The sequence below is a fragment of the Heptranchias perlo genome, chromosome 30 (genome assembly GCF_035084215.1).
Source record: "Heptranchias perlo isolate sHepPer1 chromosome 30, sHepPer1.hap1, whole genome shotgun sequence".
NCBI classification, from domain to species: Eukaryota; Metazoa; Chordata; class Chondrichthyes; order Hexanchiformes; family Hexanchidae; genus Heptranchias; species Heptranchias perlo.
Window position 1 is genome coordinate 22106657 of NC_090354.1, and position 20250 is coordinate 22126906.

General features: G+C 42.9%; 1 protein-coding gene across 1 annotated transcript in view; it reads right to left on the minus strand.

The window, feature by feature from the left end:
- The window catches only part of adam11 (ADAM metallopeptidase domain 11), a 133941-nt gene that overhangs the window by 36746 nt on the left and 76945 nt on the right, over positions 1 to 20250 (minus strand). The window contains exons 10-14 of the mRNA XM_067969168.1: positions 17621 to 17692; positions 15797 to 15963; positions 11653 to 11737; positions 6078 to 6168; positions 276 to 327 (exon numbers count right to left, since the gene is read on the minus strand). Of these exons, the coding sequence (XP_067825269.1) occupies positions 276 to 327; positions 6078 to 6168; positions 11653 to 11737; positions 15797 to 15963; positions 17621 to 17692 (467 nt within the window). The remainder of the gene's footprint in view (positions 1 to 275; positions 328 to 6077; positions 6169 to 11652; positions 11738 to 15796; positions 15964 to 17620; positions 17693 to 20250) is intronic.

Sequence of the window (20250 nt, forward strand, 5' to 3'; positions counted from 1 at the left end):
TGTAGACCAGAAATGAATATCAGGGAAAATGAGTTCCCTTATCACTGAACTGAAGACTGCAATGTATTCAAGTGTGCTTCAGTGTAAAAATAATTACAATATGTAACTTAATTTCCAACATTTGTACAGAGGGGCAGAGAAGTTTAGTGTCAGTTTCCAAATGGCACTGCTAAAACATAAATGAAACATTTGGTCTTCTTCCAGTCGAATGCTTCATATGCATCATGCAAAAGACAGAATAGGTCACCGTCCCCATTTGAGAAAGATTATCTTACCCTGTATCCTCCATTATACAACCAAGCCAGACATCAGGGCACCGACACTCACCTGCAGAAGGAAAACAGGAAATGTATTTGTGGTACACAGGCACATACAATGGATTGGCAGCAGAAGAATACAGTGTGAGAAATACAGGTACCAAATCATCTGGGGAATGCCCATTTTGCAGAGATTAAGGCCTAGAAATCTGATGGTGCCGCACCTGTTAAACGGGCTAATCCTCCAATATGATGCGCAGCGCACGCTCATTTCGAGCCAGAAATGCGCCGCCCACCATATTGGTGTAGGCAAAAAAAGGCATCCAAGGCCCGCGCCTGAAACAGGCTTTAGGCCTTTTGTGCACGCGGCAGGCGGCACGAACGAATTTCTAGGCCTATGTTGGGTAAAAAGGATCTCCTGCCTGATACAATATAATTGTTCAGAAAGTGTAGTCGGTATGTGCCTCAGTGTGCAGTGAATTAACCCATACTTCACCTGTGGAAACAGCTCAGTGATTGAACATGCAGTCACGTTGCAAGAGTTCAAAGCAGAATTTGTCATTCTTCTCACTCAAGCAGAATCCTCAGTTTTAAGAGTTTTGAATCAGAAAATTCTGGGTGCGTTCAAATCTAGTGTCTAAATTTGGCCAAATATGTCCCACGTTCAAAACGGAAGGTGGCTAACAGAAGAAAAAGTAAGCGAAAGGTCTCAAAAGTTATTTCTCAGCATACAAAAGGGTTAGAATCGATAGATTAGGTTAAAATAGATAGAAGGAAACAAAATTAAAGTTAATTTAATAAAAATGGCAGAGAGAATGAGGTAATCTGGAGTAAACTGAAGAGAGATGAGAGCGAATGCAGACTTAAAGGGGCTGAATTTCCTTTTCAGTCACAACAATAAACCAGGGTAGGCGGGGTGGTAAATTGGGCAAGAAGCCATTCTGCCGGCTCCTCGCCACCTAACACCTCTTCAAGAAATTCCAGAAGTTATGTTGTACAAAACTTCCAGCCAAATATGGACTGGTGTATTGCAATTAAACACAAATGCTGAGAATAAACATATGATGTGTTGCCCATCAATTGTGCAGTAGCACTGCGTAGGCAGTAGGAATGCCAATGCATTCCTGGCATCCAGGGTTACAATAGGCCATTGGGGAGATTTAAATTTGAAAGGGCCACTGTGGGGTTCAAAACCCCTTTAACAAAAGATATTTGAAGGAAAGGGTTAACTGTACCCCATTTAAACAAAGACATTTGAAAGCCTGCAAAGCGCTGTGGTAAACTGTGTTCTCGCAAATCCTGTTTTTCCCTCACTGACGCTGATGTCATTGGAGAAGTATGAGTTTCAGGATTGAAGACCTTGTACTGCGAACAGATATCTAGATTATTAAATAAATAAGCTGGATGGATAATATTGAGCTTAAAACGTTGTCAGGCTTTCAAAACACATAGGCTTTTGGAAGCACAAGCTTTTCAACACTGCCGGGGGTAATGTAAGAAAAGGCAACAAAGACATACATCAAAGGCTTTGGATCAGGAAAGCAATGATAGGTGTGAAAAAAGCATGGGCCTCTCATTCCTATCTGGTAATCTGTTCAAAAGAACTGGGATTTGTAAAACATCAAATGGTATAAAGAATGGATTTGAAGCCACTGAAGCAATCAAAATTGGAGACGTAAGGACCATTAAGAATGTCTCTGCGTAGAATTGAAAGGGGCTATCTCTATATGAAAGGCCATAAACAGGGACAGTAAAGGGACCCTTTTATAACCCATCATTCGAGCACATGATCCTTTCTGCATCAAAGGGTCTCCAGTCACATGATCAAAGCCTAAACTGTCAATCACTGAAGTATGTTAATGATTGAGGCATAGCAACAGGGAGCGATTCGACAAAAAGAATGACCTCCCCAATCCTACGTCCTATTGGTAAAAAAACAATATAAAAAGACTTTGAGAGAAGAACAGTCTCTTCACAACCCGGCAGTCACAAGGAACGCACACTGCAGTTAAACATCACGCAAGAAGAAGAGGACCTCAAGTTCTGAAGAGCTGATCAACCTTCAGGCCTGTTGAGCAAAATCCTTGGTTTAAAGGTTGTATATGTATTAATGATTTGCCTGATGTTGTGTATGAATTGTTAAGTCATTACATAATAACATTGCGAATTATTAAGTGTATAGCGGGATTTTATAAAGGAAAGTCATTTGTATGGTTTGATTTTGCTTCATGAATGCTTGTATGAATGATAAAATCATTAAATAATTACTTTTGATTAACGAAACTACCATGAGTGAGGGTGACTTTCTTTGCTTGACTATTCATCCAGTGTCCGAGAATCACAGGAAATAAGAAATTCCCTACACCATGTTGCCTTGTGCAATGATTGCAGAATTAATTGATTACACTAGGCAAAGTGGGAAAATTAAAATCAGAGAAACATTATTCACATTTTCAGCTAGTGCCACTATGACAAGACCCACTGCAATTCTCCTCCCCCATCACCTGAGGCAGGCAACCTGGAAGTGGCAGAAACGCTACTGGTGCTCAGCCCACTTATTCAAATTACCAACACCCAGGCTGTAGGCATATGGCAGGTGGAAGTTCCTTTCTGCTGAAAATCTGCTGCCATTGAGGTAAAGAAAAAAAATCCAACCCAGGGAGTTTATACTTTTAAATTATTATTTATAATTGCTATTGGTGTTGATTTTTATCATTTACTATTTTCTTTTCTTGCCCATTGTCTCCTTCCCCCTGCTCTCCTGAGGGTGTCGACTCCTTGCATATGTATGGTTCTGTGGGTACCTCCAAGACCTTCCCTCAAGTAACCGTTATTCATGTGCGATCCATGTTAGTGAGGGACAGGAGGCCATTCAACCATAGGGGACATCACAGCCGAGCCCAATCTTCTGGCATGTGTCGCTGGATAGAATTCAGGAGCAGAAGCCCTGGCTGACTTTCTCTCCCTAACCAGTCCCACTGACTGATATTGTAGTGTCACTACCATCACACTGGCTGAGATCAGCTAACACAACACACACTGGGGAACGAACCTGGGGGCTTTGTGCTCTGTGAGGCTCAGCTATTCACTGAATAAATTCAACGAGTCGTTGGGGAGCCACAGTTTAAAGTAAATGTCACAAGAAGAAAATTATTCCTGACATTTTTGTATCCTTAATACCGAAATACTGTTATGAGTTTCAGTGTCAGAGTGTGAGCTGAAAATGTATATGGAGACTGTCAATTCCCTGGACCTGCCAATAGTCTAAGCAGTTAATCCAGACTCAGTGCTCCTGCCCATTAGGCCAGATTAAGCAAGGTTGTCACATTTATACTGCTGGGACTTCAATAGGTAGCTCCAAGGGTGTAACTTTTTGTTTGCTTTTGTACGGCCATCCCAATGCTCCCCATGTCGTCAAATGCCATACGTTGTAACTATGTGCAAGACACTGCCCATGTATGCACAAAGCCCTGGCATTCTGTTTATTGTATACAGCTGGCAGAACGGCACAGATATAATGGTTTACCCTGTACTACCCTTGAGGGGGGATTATGTCATTAAAAGGCCAAGTTAAATTTAAAATGCAGAGAGGTCACAGGATGGTTAGTGTAGAAAATAGAAAAATGTCCCATTGGTGCAATAGGGAACATTCTTCTGAGGTTAAGCACATTGTTGGGCAGAGTACTTCCTTTACTCCTTTACCTTGAGAATAAAATGATTTACTCTGCAGCTAACCAAGCTAAACCAAGCCTGGGAGTACTTGACACTAGCTTTGGGTGCCTGGAACGGAAAGTGTTCCATCTCCTAGCACTAATATCCCTCACATTGATGAGCATAAAATTCACAAGAGTTTTAAAAATATGTTCAGATGCAGAGTTGGCCGAGTTTACACTGCCACCTGGAGGTCAGATTTAGACAGAAATCAGGTCTGCTCTGGCCTCCGACTACCAATGTGAAGCAGATTGAAGCTGGCATAGAAACAGATTCATCACAAGGCAGCTTATCTGGCTCTTAAATACAAGGTTCTCAGCTTTGATTGATATGTAGCACAACTCAGCCAGTTTCTATCATATGTACAATCTAGGTACTGGGATTTGCAGTAGTATACATTTAGCTATGCTGCGTCGGATATGCATGAAATGTTTTATCCAGTGTGCACTGTATTTCGACAGCTTATAATGTGTAGTCAGTGAAAACTGCCACAGAGTGGCATGACAGATTCAGTCTTGAACTGTATAGCAGCTGGTTTGTTGAATGGTGTGGCTATTTTGAAGACAAAATAAGCCATTATAGTCATCAAACTAGTAGCAATACAGTATTGTGAATAAAGTGGAGGTACCTTAAGAATTCTCCCTTCAAGAATGAGAAAGAGTGCGTGAGAGTGCACGAGAAAGAGTGAATATAATTGTGATTTCTATTCCATTGATGTCACTTATACAGGTAACTAGGATTCAAATATGATGAAGTAAAAGAAAACAGAGCTTCCAAAACGGTTATTAAAGCCGGTACATAGTCCATTATAAGTATTTAGTATGGTTTACATTAATCTTTAATGTGCTAGTTATGAGCCTATATAAATAGAATTAGCGTTATTTATATTAATGCATAAAAATCCATAATCTACAATGTGCCTTAGAAACTGTTATTGTTTGCAGTGTGGAGGATGTGATGCACAATAACATTCTTACAGTTTGAGCAATTTACTCAAATTTGGCCCAACTTAAGACCCTTCTAGTTCTTTTTACAAGGTGGTCACACCGAGGCTGTTACAGAATCGCAGTAAATGGGTTCACTCCGTGTTGCCCAACATTGCGAGTCTCAGGATAAGAGGTCGGACATTTAGGACTGAGATGAGGAGAAATTTCTTCACTCAGAGGGTTGTGAATATTTGGAGTTCTCTACCCCAGAGGGCTGAGGATGTTCAGTAGTTGAGTATATTCAAGCCTGAAATCGATAGATTTTTGGACTCCAAGGAAATCAAGGGATATGGGGATCGGATGGGAAAGTGGAGTTGAGCTCGATGATCAGCCATGATCTTAATGAATGGCGGAGTAGGCTCGAGGGGCCGCATGGCCTATTCCTGCTCTTATTTCTTATGTTCTTATGTTTCCCAATCCAAACTATGCCACAGGCAGTAAGTGCAGATCTGACACTTCATCATGGAAGGAGGGAAACCAGACAGAGAGCAACCCAACCCACTCTCACTCACCTCCTTAGAACTGGGCTATGGAGCAGTGTAGAAAATAAATGGGTCCTTAATAAGTAATGATAGTTAGATTTATCATTGTAAAATAATGCTGCTGCCCAAAAAGGGCAATTTTTATTTTAAAAATCATATTTTTATAAAGTGATCACCTCAGTCATGTATAGAACAATTTATTTCTGTTCATACAAGGCTTTGATTTTAGTGCCTGCGATCTGAACCAGATGCCATACATCCTCAAACCTACAAGGAAATGAGAGGGGAAATAGGTGCAGTTTCGGGAGTTATGTAATTACAGGAATTGTACCTGAGGACTGGGGGACAGTAAATGTTATCCTAATATTTAAAAAAGGAGTGAGGCACAATTCTGGGAACTACAGACCAGTTACTCTAACATAAAGTAATGGAAAAATGCGCAAGAGATTGTACAAGATGGTATCAATGCTCATCTAAATAACATCTAAATGGGGATCATCTAAATAAGAAACACGATCTAAGACTTTAAAATGCTGAGATGAATGAATAATGTAGAACTTCTGTTCCTATGTTTAGTTATGTTCCACCTTATGCATTCGAATGCACAATCAGTATAGAATTCAACCGTAAATATAACTTACCGGGTCCTGCACGCGGTTTATTCCACATCATTCCAAGGTTCTGGCCCAAGCTCTGTGCAAGTGTGACAGCCATTGCACCAACATTTCCATACTGAAAGGAACCAGCCGAAAAATAAGTCTCAATCCATAAATAACAAAAGGGCTTTCACAAAGCAGCTCGCAGCCACACATCATTTGCATTGCAAATCAAACAACATTCATCTTCTGTATAATCTCACTTTCCACATGCCCAAGGATTGTGAAATATTTATTTTGTGTCTTGTTAAAAATTGTAATTAACTCCTTCAAAGAACGTCTTATAATAAAACATACTCACCTTCAGAGTACAAGCAATGGATTAAATGGGGAACATCTCAAATCATTTTAGAAAACATCCATATTATCTATCCAATGGGTACATTTCCAGGTACAGATTCAGTGCTCCCAGTGCAGAGCTGTGTGTGGTGAGAGTGTACATCGAGAATTTTAATCATGGGGTCCCATGTCCAAATTTCTGTATGTGCTCCCAGATCTACCCCAGGAACATTGAAGACTAAAGTTTACCCCGATATGATCTCCAAAAAATGATTTTCTTTCCATATGTTTTGGAAATGCTAAGATTGGCCGGGAAATTCCTTGGAGCTGCTCCCACTCTGCCGACATTACTTTGCCGGATGGCAGAAACCTAGTTTACGCCCGCACTTCAGGCGAAGTAACGCTGTCGGAGCGGGAGCAGCTCCGAGGAATTTCTTGACCGTTGTTTCACCATCGACGCCCATCATTTACTTGCTTTCCTTTTATTGCGTAGCACCGTTAGAAGCAAAGTAAAGCTCCTTGTACCCTATTCACACAACATGTCTTGATCCCAACCATAACTTCATCAGCTGAGGACTTTCCACTTCCCAAGATGGCCACCCTCATGGCTTGCTCTGGCTAAGACTGTCAGTTCAATGCAGGTTACAGACGGTTTTGTATTGAGCACACATTTTTTTTTTTATTCGTTCACGGGATGTGGGCGTCGCTGGCAAGGCCGGCATTTATTGCCCATCCCTAATTGCCCTCGAGAAGGTGGTGGTGAGCCGCCTTCTTGAACCGCTGCAGTCCGTGTGGTGACGGTTCTCCCACTGTGCTGTTAGGAAGGGAGTTCCAGGATTTTGACCCAGCGACAATGAAGGAACGGCGATATATTTCCAAGTCGGGATGGTGTGTGACTTGGAGGGGAACGTGCAGGTGGTGTTGTTCCCATGCGCCTGCTGCCCTTGTCCTTCTAGGTGGTAGAGGTCGCGGGTTTGGGAGGTGCTGTCGAAGAAGCCTTGGCGAGTTGCTGCAGTGCATCCTGTGGATGGTGCACACTGCAGCCACAGTGCGCCGGTGGTGAAGGGAGTGAATGTTTAGGGTGGTGGATGGGGTGCCAATCAAGCGGGCTGCTTTATCTTGGATGGTGTCGAGCTTCTTGAGTGTTGTTGGAGCTGCACTCATCCAGGCAAGTGGAGAGTATTCCATCACACTCCTGACTTGTGCCTTGTAGATGGTGGAAAGGCTTTGGGGAGTCAGGAGGTGAGTCACTCGCCGCAGAATACCCAGCCTCTGAACTGCTCTCGTAGCCACAGTATTTATATGGCTGGTCCAGTTAAGTTTCTGGTCAATGGTGACCCCCAGGATGTTGATGGTGGGGGATTCGGCGATGGTAATGCCGTTGAATGTCAAGGGGAGGTGGTTAGACTCTCTCTTGTTGGAGATGGTCATTGCCTGGCACTTATCTGGTGCGAATGTTACTTGCCACTTATCAGCCCAAGCCTGGATGTTGTCCAGGTCTTGCTGCATGCAGGCTCGGACTGCTTCATTATCTGAGGGGTTGCGAATGGAACTGAACACTGTGCAGTCATCAGCGAACATCCCCATTACTGACCTTATGATGGAGGGAAGGTCATTGATGAAGCAGCTGAAGATGGTTGGGCCTAGGACACTGCCCTGAGGAACTCCTGCAGCAATGCCCTGGGGCTGAGATGATTGGCCTCCAACAACCACTACCATCTTCCTTTGTGCTAGGTATGACTCCAGCCACTGGAGAGTTTTCCCCCTGATTCCCATTGACTTCAATTTTACTAGGGCTCCTTGGTGCCACACTCGGTCAAATGCTGCCTTGATGTCAAGGGCAGTCACTCACACCTCACCTCTGGAATTCAGCTCTTTTGTCCATGTTTGGACCAAGGCTGTAATGAGGTCTGGAGCCGAGTGGTCCTGGCGGAACCCAAACTGAGCATCGGTGAGCAGGTTATTGGTGAGTAAGTGCCGCTTGATAGCACTGTCGACGACACCTTCCATCACTTTGCTGATGATTGAGAGTAGACTGATGGGGCGGTAATTGGCCGGATTGGATTTGTCCTGCTTTTTGTGGACAGGACATACCTGGGCAATTTTCCACATTGTCGGGTGGATGCCAGTGTTGTCGCTGTACTGGAACAGCTTGGCTAGAGGCGCAGCTAGTTCTGGAGCACAAGTCTTCAGCACTACAGCTGGGATGTTGTCAGGGCCCATAGCCTTTGCTGTATCCAGTGCACTCAGCCGTTTCTTGATATCACGTGGAGTGAATCGAATTGGCCGAAGACTGGCTTCCGTGATGGTGGGGATATCGGGAGGAGGCTGAGATGGATCATCCACTCGGCACTTCTGGCTGAAGATGGTTGCAAACGCTTCAGCCTTGTCTTTTGCACTCACGTGCTGGACTCCGCCATCATTGAGAATGGGGATGTTTGCAGAGCCTCCTCCTCCCGTTAGTTGTTTAATTGTCCACCACCATTCACGACTGGATGTGGCAGGACTGCAGAGCTTTGATCTGATCCGTTGGTTGTGGAATCGCTTAGCTCTGTCTATAGCATGTTGCTTCCGCTGTTTAGCATGCATGTAGTCCTTAGTTGTAGCTTCACCAGGTTGGCACCTCATTTTTCGGTACGCCTGGTGCTGCTCCTGGCATGCTCTTCTACACTCCTCATTGAACCAGGGTTGATCCCCTGGCTTGTTGGTAATGGTAGAGTGAGGAATATGCCGGGCCATGAGGTTACAGATTGTGCTGGAATACAATTCTGCTGCTGCTGATGGCCCACAGCGCCTCATGGATGCCCAGTTTTGAGCTGCTAGATCTGTTCTGAATCTATCCCATTTAGCACGGTGGTAGCGCCACACAACATGTTGGATGGTGTCCTCAGTGCGAAGACGGGATTTCATCTCCACAAGGACTGTGCGGTGGTCACTCCTCCCAATACTGTCATGGACAGATGCATTTGCGACAGGTAGATTGGTGAGGACGAGGTCAAGTAAGTTTTTCCCTCGTGTTGGTTCGCTCACCACCTGCCGCAGGCCCAGTCTAGCAGCTATGTCCTTCAGGACTCGGCCAGCTCGGTCAGTAGTGGTGCTACTGAGCCACTCTTGGTGATGGACATTGAAGTCCCCCACCCAGAGTACATTTTGTGCCCTTGCTACTCTCAGTGCTTCCTCCAAGTGGTGCTCAACATGGAGGAGGACTGATTCATCAGCTGAGGGAGGACGGTAGGTGGTAAACAGCAGGAGGTTTCCTTGCCCATGTTTGACCTGATGCCATGAGATTTCATGGGGTCCAGAGTCAATGTTGAGGACTCCCAGGGCCACTCCCTCCTGACTGTATATCACTGTACCGCCACCTCTGGTGGGTCTGTCCTGCCGGTGGGACATGACATACCCAGGGATGGTGATGCAAGAGTCTGGGTCGTTGGCTGAAAGATATGATTCTGTGAGTATGGCTATGTCAGGCTGTTGCTTGACTAGTCTGTGGGACAGCTCTCCCAATTTTGGCACAAGTCCCCAGATGTTAGTAAGGAGGACCTTGCAGGATCGACTGGGCTTGGTGTTTTGCCGTTGTTGTGTCCGGTGCCTAGTGGTCCGATGCCGGGTGGTCCGTCCGGTTTTATTCTTATTATGACTTTTCGTAGTGAGATTTTACAACTGAGTGGCTTGCTAGGCCATTCCAGAGGGCAATTAAGAATCAACCACATTGCTGTGGGTCTGGAGTCACATATAGGCCAGACCGGGTAAGGGCGGCAGGCTTCCATCCCTAAAGGACATTAGTGAACCAGATGGGTTTTTACGACAATCCGGTAGTTTCATGGCCATCATTACTGATACTAGTATTTTAATTCCAGATTTTATTTTTTTTAATTAATTGAATTTAATTAATTAATTGAATTTAAATTCGCCAGCTGCCGTGGCGGGATTTGAACTCATGACTCTGGATTTAGTCCAGGCCTCTGGATTACTAGCCCAGTTACATAACCACTATGCCACCGTACCCATGGCCACATCGAACCAGATTAAGACTAGCCCAACTCAGTTCACTTACAGCTGTTGAACAGGAGACATTCATCGCAGCATCCTGGCCTCCATTTGGTATTCAATAATTGCACTGTTATGAGCCTTAGCACTGTCTACTCAACATGGCACTTCAGTATCGGTAGGCAATCTTACACGCATAAGGCGAAATTCAGGCAGGTTAAATGGGATTGAAATCTTTTGCCCATTTTTTTTTGCGAATTGTCAGGAATCATCTATGTAATTCTTGGAAGCTCATGTGCGATGGGTTATGCTATAACTAAGTTCTATCCACATCTGTTCTCCAGCACACCACTACTAGCCTCTAATCGAGTCTAAACATCAGACCCATTGTTTCAGCGCACCGAATGCCTGCTTGTTGAAATCCCTGCCTCTCATGTGCAACATGCAGATACTTTGTTGAGGGCAACAGAGCTTATGTAGCAGTGTCGAGAGCCATGTTTTAAGTGGGTAAACTACATCTCTGAGGAACAAACTGTTCAACCTATTGTTACCCTGAAATAAGTGGGAAATCCATGATCCCTTTACAATATAAACATCGTGGACACTCCCTTGGACAGGTGCAATGACATTCAGAATTCTTTGGCGGTGAGTGCAGATCATTTTGCTGTTCATACAGTGGTAACCTTTTCTGTTGACAAGCACCATGGGATGTTGCACAGATACTTGAATGGCCACACTGATGGATCCAAGGGACCTTGTACTCTATGAGTGCAATATCTTTCACAACACTCTGTGGGGTAGATTGCGGTGTTCACCAGCAATGTGGCAGAGTGGATCACCCACCTGATTTTCATTCCACTGATGTCAATGGATTGAAAATCGGGCGCGTTCTATAAAAGGTGGGCGACCAGCTTCACCAGTTTAACCCCCCCACCCCAGGCATTGAAGACCTAAATCTACCCTTGTGTGTGTGTCTCCTGCTCCTGCTGCATCCCAGTGCTGAATTTAATCCAGTCTCTGACGTGTCAAAACATGTATCAGTTATGCAGCAAACTGGCTGGTCCTTGCCGTTGCCTGGAAGGATCTGTGTGACAAAAAAGTTAATAGTTGGTGTCTGTTAAGTGCTGATGCTACAGATTGCAACAGACGATTCAAGGGTAAAGAGAAAGACAAATGCATTTTTAGTCGTGTGTAGAAACAAGGGCGGGTTGTCATTTTTGTTAAAATGGAAAGGGGAAGGAGAATACAGACAAAACTACAGTAGTAGGAAACAGGGCAAAAAACAACAAACCTCATTAATGCCTCCTCCTTTAGATAAAGAGCAGATTCCTCCAACGTAGGCTGTTGCACTGTGACTGCACTGAAATGTGCGACCTCTGTGTACGAGAGAACCGGAAAGCAAAGTCAAGCTGGGAACATACGTTATTACCATACTTGAGAATGCCATTAAAATTAAACACTTTTCATAATCCATTACATTCTCATTACTGGAATGATTTTTCCTTTGAAAATTTGATTGAAGGGGTTGTTCAAAATATATACTTTCTAAACTCACATCACATAACAATGGACTAATTAGCAATCTCACTGCTTTCTGCGACATTGCAACCAAAGTACAAAGGAATCTAGTGCTCTAGTAAACCCTCCTTTTTTTAAGCTGCATTTAAATAACTTTACTTAATTAATTCTTAATGGTAACCAAAATGCATTATGAAGGCCTTGAGATATAATGCAGATTCAACTTGTGGCAATGACCAGACTCACTTTGAACTCTGTCCTCAAGACAGGCAATTCATAGGATTATGAATGATATCCCACAAGTATTCATATTGTATCCTGTAACTTTTTGGGCGGGAAGCCACAGATTATAAAGAGTAGGTTTTATTGAATGGCTCTTTTTCTCCCAATGTCCGAGAGTCAGCTGTAATCACATGTTTGACTTTGTATCTGTCTAGGTATGGAGCCATCAACAAACCCTGAAGTTCTGTTAGATTCTCATAAAATCCTGACACAAGAAAACATCTGGCACACTTCTAGGGGATCAAATCTGCCCAGGTTCACTCATCTGAAACCAGCACATTCAGGAGAACGTGCCAATTAGTTATACTTCTCGTCACCCCACACATCAGTCTGACCTGTTTCAGTTGTTGGTAGCCGGGGTGAGGATCATTGCTCCTAAGTACAAATGTCAGTCATTGTCACCCACGCTCCTTTGTGTGAGTGAAACTACACTATGTGCCTCACAAAATAGCTTTGACTATTCCAAGGTCAATAAGCAAGAACTACCACCATCAACGGATATTTTACAAAGTGAATAAAAAATTGAAGTTATAACAAATTAAAGAGAATGGAGGTAATTAGTATAAATGGGTGAGGAGGAATATTCTATTGAGGTGAAATGAAATGTGGGTTAACTTCATTCGATAGTGCACTGGTTAACGCACATGTGTAAAATTCATTTGTTCACCATTTTAACAATCATTAACTCAAGTAAAATAAATAGGTTAATGACTGTATTGAAAGCGCATGAAGGAATTTTACACAAATGCGTTAACCAGTACTCTACTGGAAGAGATTAATTTTGCTGAGCTAATTGTTTTATTTGCACCGATTGCTTTTTAAGACAGGACAATAAACTTTAATCAGAAATAGGCTAGAGCCATGAACTTGAAAATCACTTGTGAATCCCTACAGACCCTGATTTATCCAAGTTGTTGTCATGCCCCATTAACCGAAGAATTAATTGAAACCTTTCATAACCAGTTTTTCTGCTCATTCTGGCCTACTGCATTTAGCACAATTTGCACTGGGTATATTCAATGATCCTGCACTCCTACCAGGAAGCCTCCCCTGACAGGAGTGTTGGTCGGAGATAGGACTACAACACAGTAGCGCCCAATCACTGAATTGTGCTCCCGTTGACTGAGGCTCCCTGCTAAGAGCCCAGGATGGCAATGGGAAATGGATTATGAGATAACATGGAACTACCAGTATTGCATTCCATATATTCAAGCATTGTAATGATTACCCAGTTCCTATTTCAGAAGTTGACTGTCATTAGCATTCAGAAGAAAATCACTGTCCCTGTTGCAAAATGGTGTAACAATCAAGGACGAATGAACTGGCTTCGGTTTGGACATTTACTTTGGTTGATCCAAATCCATATAAGGCACCAAATGTGAAGCCAAACCGAAACTGATAAAATAACAAGGAAAAGCAACAGTACAAACCCAGATCTGGCTTAGCGCCAGAGATGGTTATTTGCTTTGGTTATGCACTCAAGAATTGTCAATTCTGCCATTTTACAGATTTTCTTTGAAATCGCTCTTCTTCTGACAGAAAACATTGTCCTCCTGATCATTAAGTTTTAAGGAAGAGGTTGTGCTGATTGACCAATTCGTCATACCTCTTTAATACCTTTAGACTGGATGGCCTCAGTACCTGGAAACACACCCATACAGTGGATATGAACCTTGATTCTATACCTCCACCCTCCCATGTTTGTGATCAAATGGATGGAGCTATGACGGGCAGCTATTTTGAAATATTTTTACCCCTGGCGGACCCAAAACACAGAAAACTCAATTTTAGAACGGCCCACTGAACCAGATTCAGACCAACTCAAAAAATGTTTTCCAGATTTGTGCTCATCTGTAGTGATAATGAAATTTGTATGAAGTCATCCACAGTAATGCACTACTGTTGTGATTAATATTCAGTACAGATTCCAGACACTAATAGTATTAACACTGCTAACTAAGATGCTCTCTGTGCATACCAATGGAACCCTGGAAGCAGTGAGTGATTTACAGTCAAGCACAGCATCTGATTTTTTTTTAAGCTTTGCTACGAATTAGCTAATGTAATGGTGTCTCTGAACTCGCCTCTCACCAGATACTAATTGCAGACCAATAAATGATTCTTCCATCTATATATTTACTGTAGTTTATAGGGAGACAAGGCTTTTTATCATTAATCAAAAATCTCTAAGGCAAATCAATTTTACATACTGTCACCAAAAATGGACTAGGTGCTGTCAGGGTGACTGCAGTGGCTTACTAGAGGTCAAATTATCTCAAAATGGCATCTCTTCATAGCACCATTAATTTGCTCACAGATATGGGAGGGCGGAGGATAAAGACTGCCTGTACAGATGCATCGCAAGGGAATGTTTTCTTATTAAAACAGAAAAAGTTGGAAACACTTAGCAGGTCAGGCAGCATCCATGGAGAAAGGAAGGTTGGGTTAATGTTTCAGGTCGATGACCTTTTTGTCCTGAAATGTTAATCCTAGGAACATAGGAAATGCTAGATGAACAAATGTAAGGAATCTTACAACACCAGGTTATAGTCCAACAGTTTTATTTGAAAATCACAAGCTTTCGGAGGCTTTCTCCTTCGTCAGGTGACTCACCTGACGAAGGAGAAAGCCTCCAAAAGCTTGTGATTTTCAAATAAAACTGTTGGACTATAACCTGCTGTTGTAAGATTCCTTACATTTGTACACCCCAGTCCATCACCGGCATCTCCACATCACAGATGAACAAAGACCAAGATCCATATAGTTCGCCTTCTACCATCCTGGTAGTCGCATAGTACAATAATAATGGAATTGCTGACAGATCAGAGTAATCAATCTCTATCAATTAGTCTTCAACAGATCTAGAAATGACATGAGGAAAACCCCAGTGCTGGAGGGGTTTGGGAGCCATAGGTGCAAAGGTCACCTTTTTCCTCCCACGTTATGTCTCAAATTACTCATATACTGTATTCCTCTCTCCACAAGGCTGCCTGACCTGCTGTTTCCAGGATTCTATGTATTTAATTTCAGATTTACAGCATCTGCAGTATTTTGCTTTCTAATTGGCTAGTCACAATTACCATGGCAATGAAATGAGAAGCAGGTTCTGAGGCTACTCTGTCTGATGGAACTAAGGAGATGAGGTAAAGTGGTCAAGTAGCAGTACCTCTTCATTAAAGTTTAACGAACAGGAGGACAGCGTTTTCTGTTAGCAGAGGGACAATTTCAAAGATCATCTATACCAACATTCCAAAAGTGCACAGACAGACCTGCTGGACAAGCACCGGTACAGGTGATAATAGCTGATAACGTAAAGCCTGCCCTCTCAGGTAGATGTAAAAGATACCACGGCACTATATCAAAGAAGAGCAGGGTGTCCTCCCCAGTGTCCTGGCCAATATTTATCCCTCAACCAACATCACTAAAAAACAGATTATCTGGTCATTATCTTATTGCTGTTTGTGGGGCCTTGCTGTGTTCAAATTAGCTGTTGCGTTTCCTACACTACAACAGTGACTTTACTTCAAAAGTATTTTGCTCAATCTAAACCGCTTGGGGATGTCCTGAGGTCCTGAAAGGTGCTAGTCTTTTTTAAAAAATAAAATCAAGAACCTACAAAACCTGATGAGACTTACGAAAACATGTGAAAGGCATCACTGTGCTCTCTGACAGAGTCTCTTCTGTACTTCATGAACTCTCTCAGTGTCAACAGTGGATCCTCACTGATATCCAGTTTGTCTCCAGATGCCCATGTTTCCATAGCAACCAGCACAATCCGTGTATTCAATTGTTCCTTATAAATCTAAAGCATGAAATGAAAGTATCAGCAAACCAAATACAGCAGATATCAGTCATGCTTTTCCCTGTTAGAAATCTGTCCTGAATATACTAGTACTGCTCATGTGTGACAAGAGAGTTATGATCAAGGTCTATAGGTTTATGATATAAGAGAGATGGACCAAGAGTTTGAGCATAACCTCTTCCTTTAACGTGGTTCATTCTGATCATTCCTCTCTCAAAACAAGTATTAGCAGCACTTTAAAGCTATTTTTCCCCAAAAATTCCTCCATTCTTAAAATTTAACTATCTCCCCCACCCCTCCAAGCTCCCTCAATCACACCTTTCATCACCAGATATAGATTTTTTTTTATGGCTCTGACTCAGAGGTGCCCAAAAGCAACCTCAGCATCTCCCTCAAATTTTCCTTCCATTCAGCACCTCTCTCTGAGATTCGGAATTCGCACAGAGGGGAAATGGGGTATGAACTCGTGCTCACTCCGTGGCTCTACACATTGGACACCAACATATCTGCTATGGCGCTACTTTCAAAAACTTCTCTTCTTCCGTTTTTTTGTCCTTCTGTCCTCTCCAGATTCAGGATGGGGTTTAGTGTCTTTTGATACCTTACCCAAATAGCCATTCTTTGCACGTGAGCCTAGACAATGAGTAACCGTAAGCTTGGTCCTGTCCTCACCTGATAAGCACACATACACACAACTTCTTGCACAAGTAAAATTGAGGTCAGGTGCAAGAACCTGGCTGATGTTTCCCTCTGTATAGCTCAGGGACACTGAGGCAAATTGTTCCGATGCTATTGTCGTCTTGGTGCAGATCAGCTAATTCAATGCAGACCACTGATTGAACCTGAGACCTACTTAGTCCATGGCTCAGTATCCCTTTGATTGGTACATTTACCCAGGTAAATGTACTTCACATGGATACATTTAACCATCATTCAGAAACCAAGGAAATAAAGCACTCACAATGATCAAAAAAAATTGCTTTTCGTCTTACCATTTTACCAACATGCACACACCATGTGAATATGAGTATTGAGATCACGTGCCCAAGGACAGTGTCTATTACTCATTTTTTATTTACTAATCAGAAATGCAATTAACCACATTTGGATTCCCAATTAGCCACATGTGGCCAGTGGCTAATGTAATGGACAATGCTGGTTTAATCTCTGTTCTTTACTGGCTGATGAACAGGCAGTAATGCTGCCTACAGCGTCCAATACTTTAGATGGACTGGCTCTCTGTGGGAACAAACCTGCACTGTATAACTTCATGCTAAAGTAAAAGTTTGCCACCTTTTGCTAAGTTGAATATGGACTGGTCATTGGGTGGGATTATGGGTTAAGTTGAGTTACTTTGCTGCTGATAGAAATTGATTGAAAACCTGAGTAACTTTAAAAATCGATGCCTTCACATTACTGGGCACAAAAGGTAAATGAAGAAAAAAAGGACTTCTGTTTTAAATCTGATTTTTGGTGTGCAGTTCAGATTTTAGAAATTTCCAAACACGCCACACCAAAACTGGACTGTCTGGTTCACAATCAGATGGTTGGCAAACCTTGCCACAGTGTGACCAACAGAGCAACCCTATTCTCGTATCCAAATATTGTACTCGATAATTATTACACAGGAGGATTGTGATTCAAATTAAGTACTTACAGCATCAGCGAGATTCACAACTGATTTGGCAAAATTGCTTGTAAGGGTGGCAGAATAGCGTTGCTTTGAAAACTGTTTGGAACAAGAGTGAGGTTTATTGTGAGTGAGACACAAGCAAAATAAACAGAACAAATCACTAAACTAGATGTGAGCACCAATTCATTAACAATTTTCTTTTTTTCTAATATTGTGTTGGAGGCATTTGTTTTACAGTAAAGAGGTAATTCCTGTAACACAGGGCTCACTAGGAAAAACAATGTTTCAGGTAATAATTAATGAGGCGAGAATTCTCTCTCTCTCTCTCTCTCTCTCTCACACACACACACACACACACACACACACACGCACTCACTCACTCACTCACTCACTCAGGATTCTGGCTCCTGATCACTATCCAGCGACCCATGTTGCAAAGTGCAAATGTCTAGACATTGGATGAGGAGAGGATCAGGATCAGGATCAGCTGTGATATTCCCCCACAGTAAAACAACCTGCCAACAATCCCCATCCAGGCTCAGACATAAAAGAATCAACACTTGAGTGAGGTCTTGGAGGCTGGCTGGAACCTGTGGAATCCTAGCATGGGTCAGCACCTTCAGGGAGAGAGGCGATAATAAAAATTAAAAGATACACTGAGCAGCTTATGAACGTCTCCTGGATCCAAAGTCCGTAAAAAGTCACTACAGCATTCTGTTGAAGATGCTTGTTCCAGCACTGATGGTACAGTCACAGTTCCAATGATAGATCACAAGTATATCGTAGGACCAGTGATATGGAAATATTTTTTACTGAAATGATACTGGGAACTTACAACTGCCTTTAGATTGCAGCTCGCACTGATTAGACAATGAGATGGACCAACAAAAACAGCATTAATGACAGTAAAATACACTGCGAGCTTCCACGCTCACCATTGAAATTTAATGCTTCCCAAGCAGTACGTGACATCACAAACATGTAAAGAAACTTGGGTAATGATCTCCAGCATTAATCTGTTCACAAAATCACTGATAAATACAAAAGAAGAAGTCCAATCAGCCCATTTTAGCTCTTCCATCCAGAGAGAACTTACAGTTCCCCCAACACAGCTGTTTCCGATGATTCCTGGGTTTCTCCCTCCATTACTCCACTGGAAATCCATTCCATATTTTGATTACTCTTTGTGTGAAGAACAACTTCTTGATGCAAGTCTAAAACTGCCTTTCACTGATTTGAACCTGTACCCCTTGTACTGCTGTTCTGGTTTAGCCCAACTATTATTCCGGATTTACCTGTTCTATACCATTTATGATAATACACTTCTATGAGGATCCTCTCAGTCACCAAGGCTGAAAAAACTACATTTTCCCAATCTTGCCTCATAACTTAATCCTCTGACAACAGCCTCAGGATTCTTTGCACTGCCTTCGGGGTTCAAATATCATCCTTGTATCAACGCTGTACTCAAAGTGTGGCCTGCCAGTTTCAGCATGGCATCTCTGACTTGTACTCTACTGTAAACAATTTTACAACACCAAGTTATAGTCCAGCAATTTTATTTTAAATTCACAAGCTTTCGGAGGCTTCCTCCTTCGTCAGGTGAACTTGTACTCTACTGTTTAGGTTTGCCCTTGATTGCTGTTCTCCACTGACTAGAAATGTTTAATAGCCATAGATAATAGTGACAGGAAGCTAGACATTCCTCTTCTGGCCTCCTGAGATGGATTTGGGATGGGGCAGAACTTCCTCCCATCTAATATATTCATGCTTGACCTTGTCCCAAATCCCAGGGTCAGGAGCATTAACATGTTTTGGGCAGGGTCCTATGCCATTTTCAGCTAACCTCTGCAAGACATGCCAGATCATCGACACAGATACCACCATCACACGAGAGGACACCACCCACCAGGTGCATGGTTCATACTCCTGTGACTCGGCCAACGTTGTCTACCTCATACGTTGCAGGAAAGGATGCCCCAGAGCATGGTACATTGGCGAGACCATGCAGACACTGCGACAACGGATGAACGGACACCGCGCAACAATCGCCAAACAGGAGGGTTCCCTCCCAGTCGGGGAACACTTCAGCAGTCAAGGACATTCAGCCACCGACCTTCGGGTAAGCGTACTCCAAGGCGGCCTTCGAGACACACGACAACGCAAAATCGTCGAGCAGAAATTGATAGCCAAGTTCCGCACCCATGAGGACGGCCTCAACCGGGATCTTGGGTTCATGTCACGCTACACGTTACCCCACCAGCGAACAAATGGTATCTGTTTTTAATATAACGGGTCAGTTGCTGTCTTTTCTATGTTTCTACCTCTCTATCTCTGTTTTTTTTTGTTTGTTGTTTTTTTTGGTGATTTGTATATTCTGAGACCTGGCAGGTAACACCTGTCTGTCTGCACACTGATTGCCTTGGCAACAGGCAGTTGAAAAAACTGTCTGTACTCACCAAGCATTGTTCTGTGAATTATAAATGCGACTTCATTTCGAGGACTTCATTTCCACATCGTTCACCTGAGGAAGGAGGTAGCCTCCGAAAGCTTGTGAATTTAAAATAAAATTGCTGGACTATAACTTGGTGTTGTAAAATTGTTTACAATTGTCAACCCCAGTCCATCACCGGCATCTCCACATCATTTTCAGT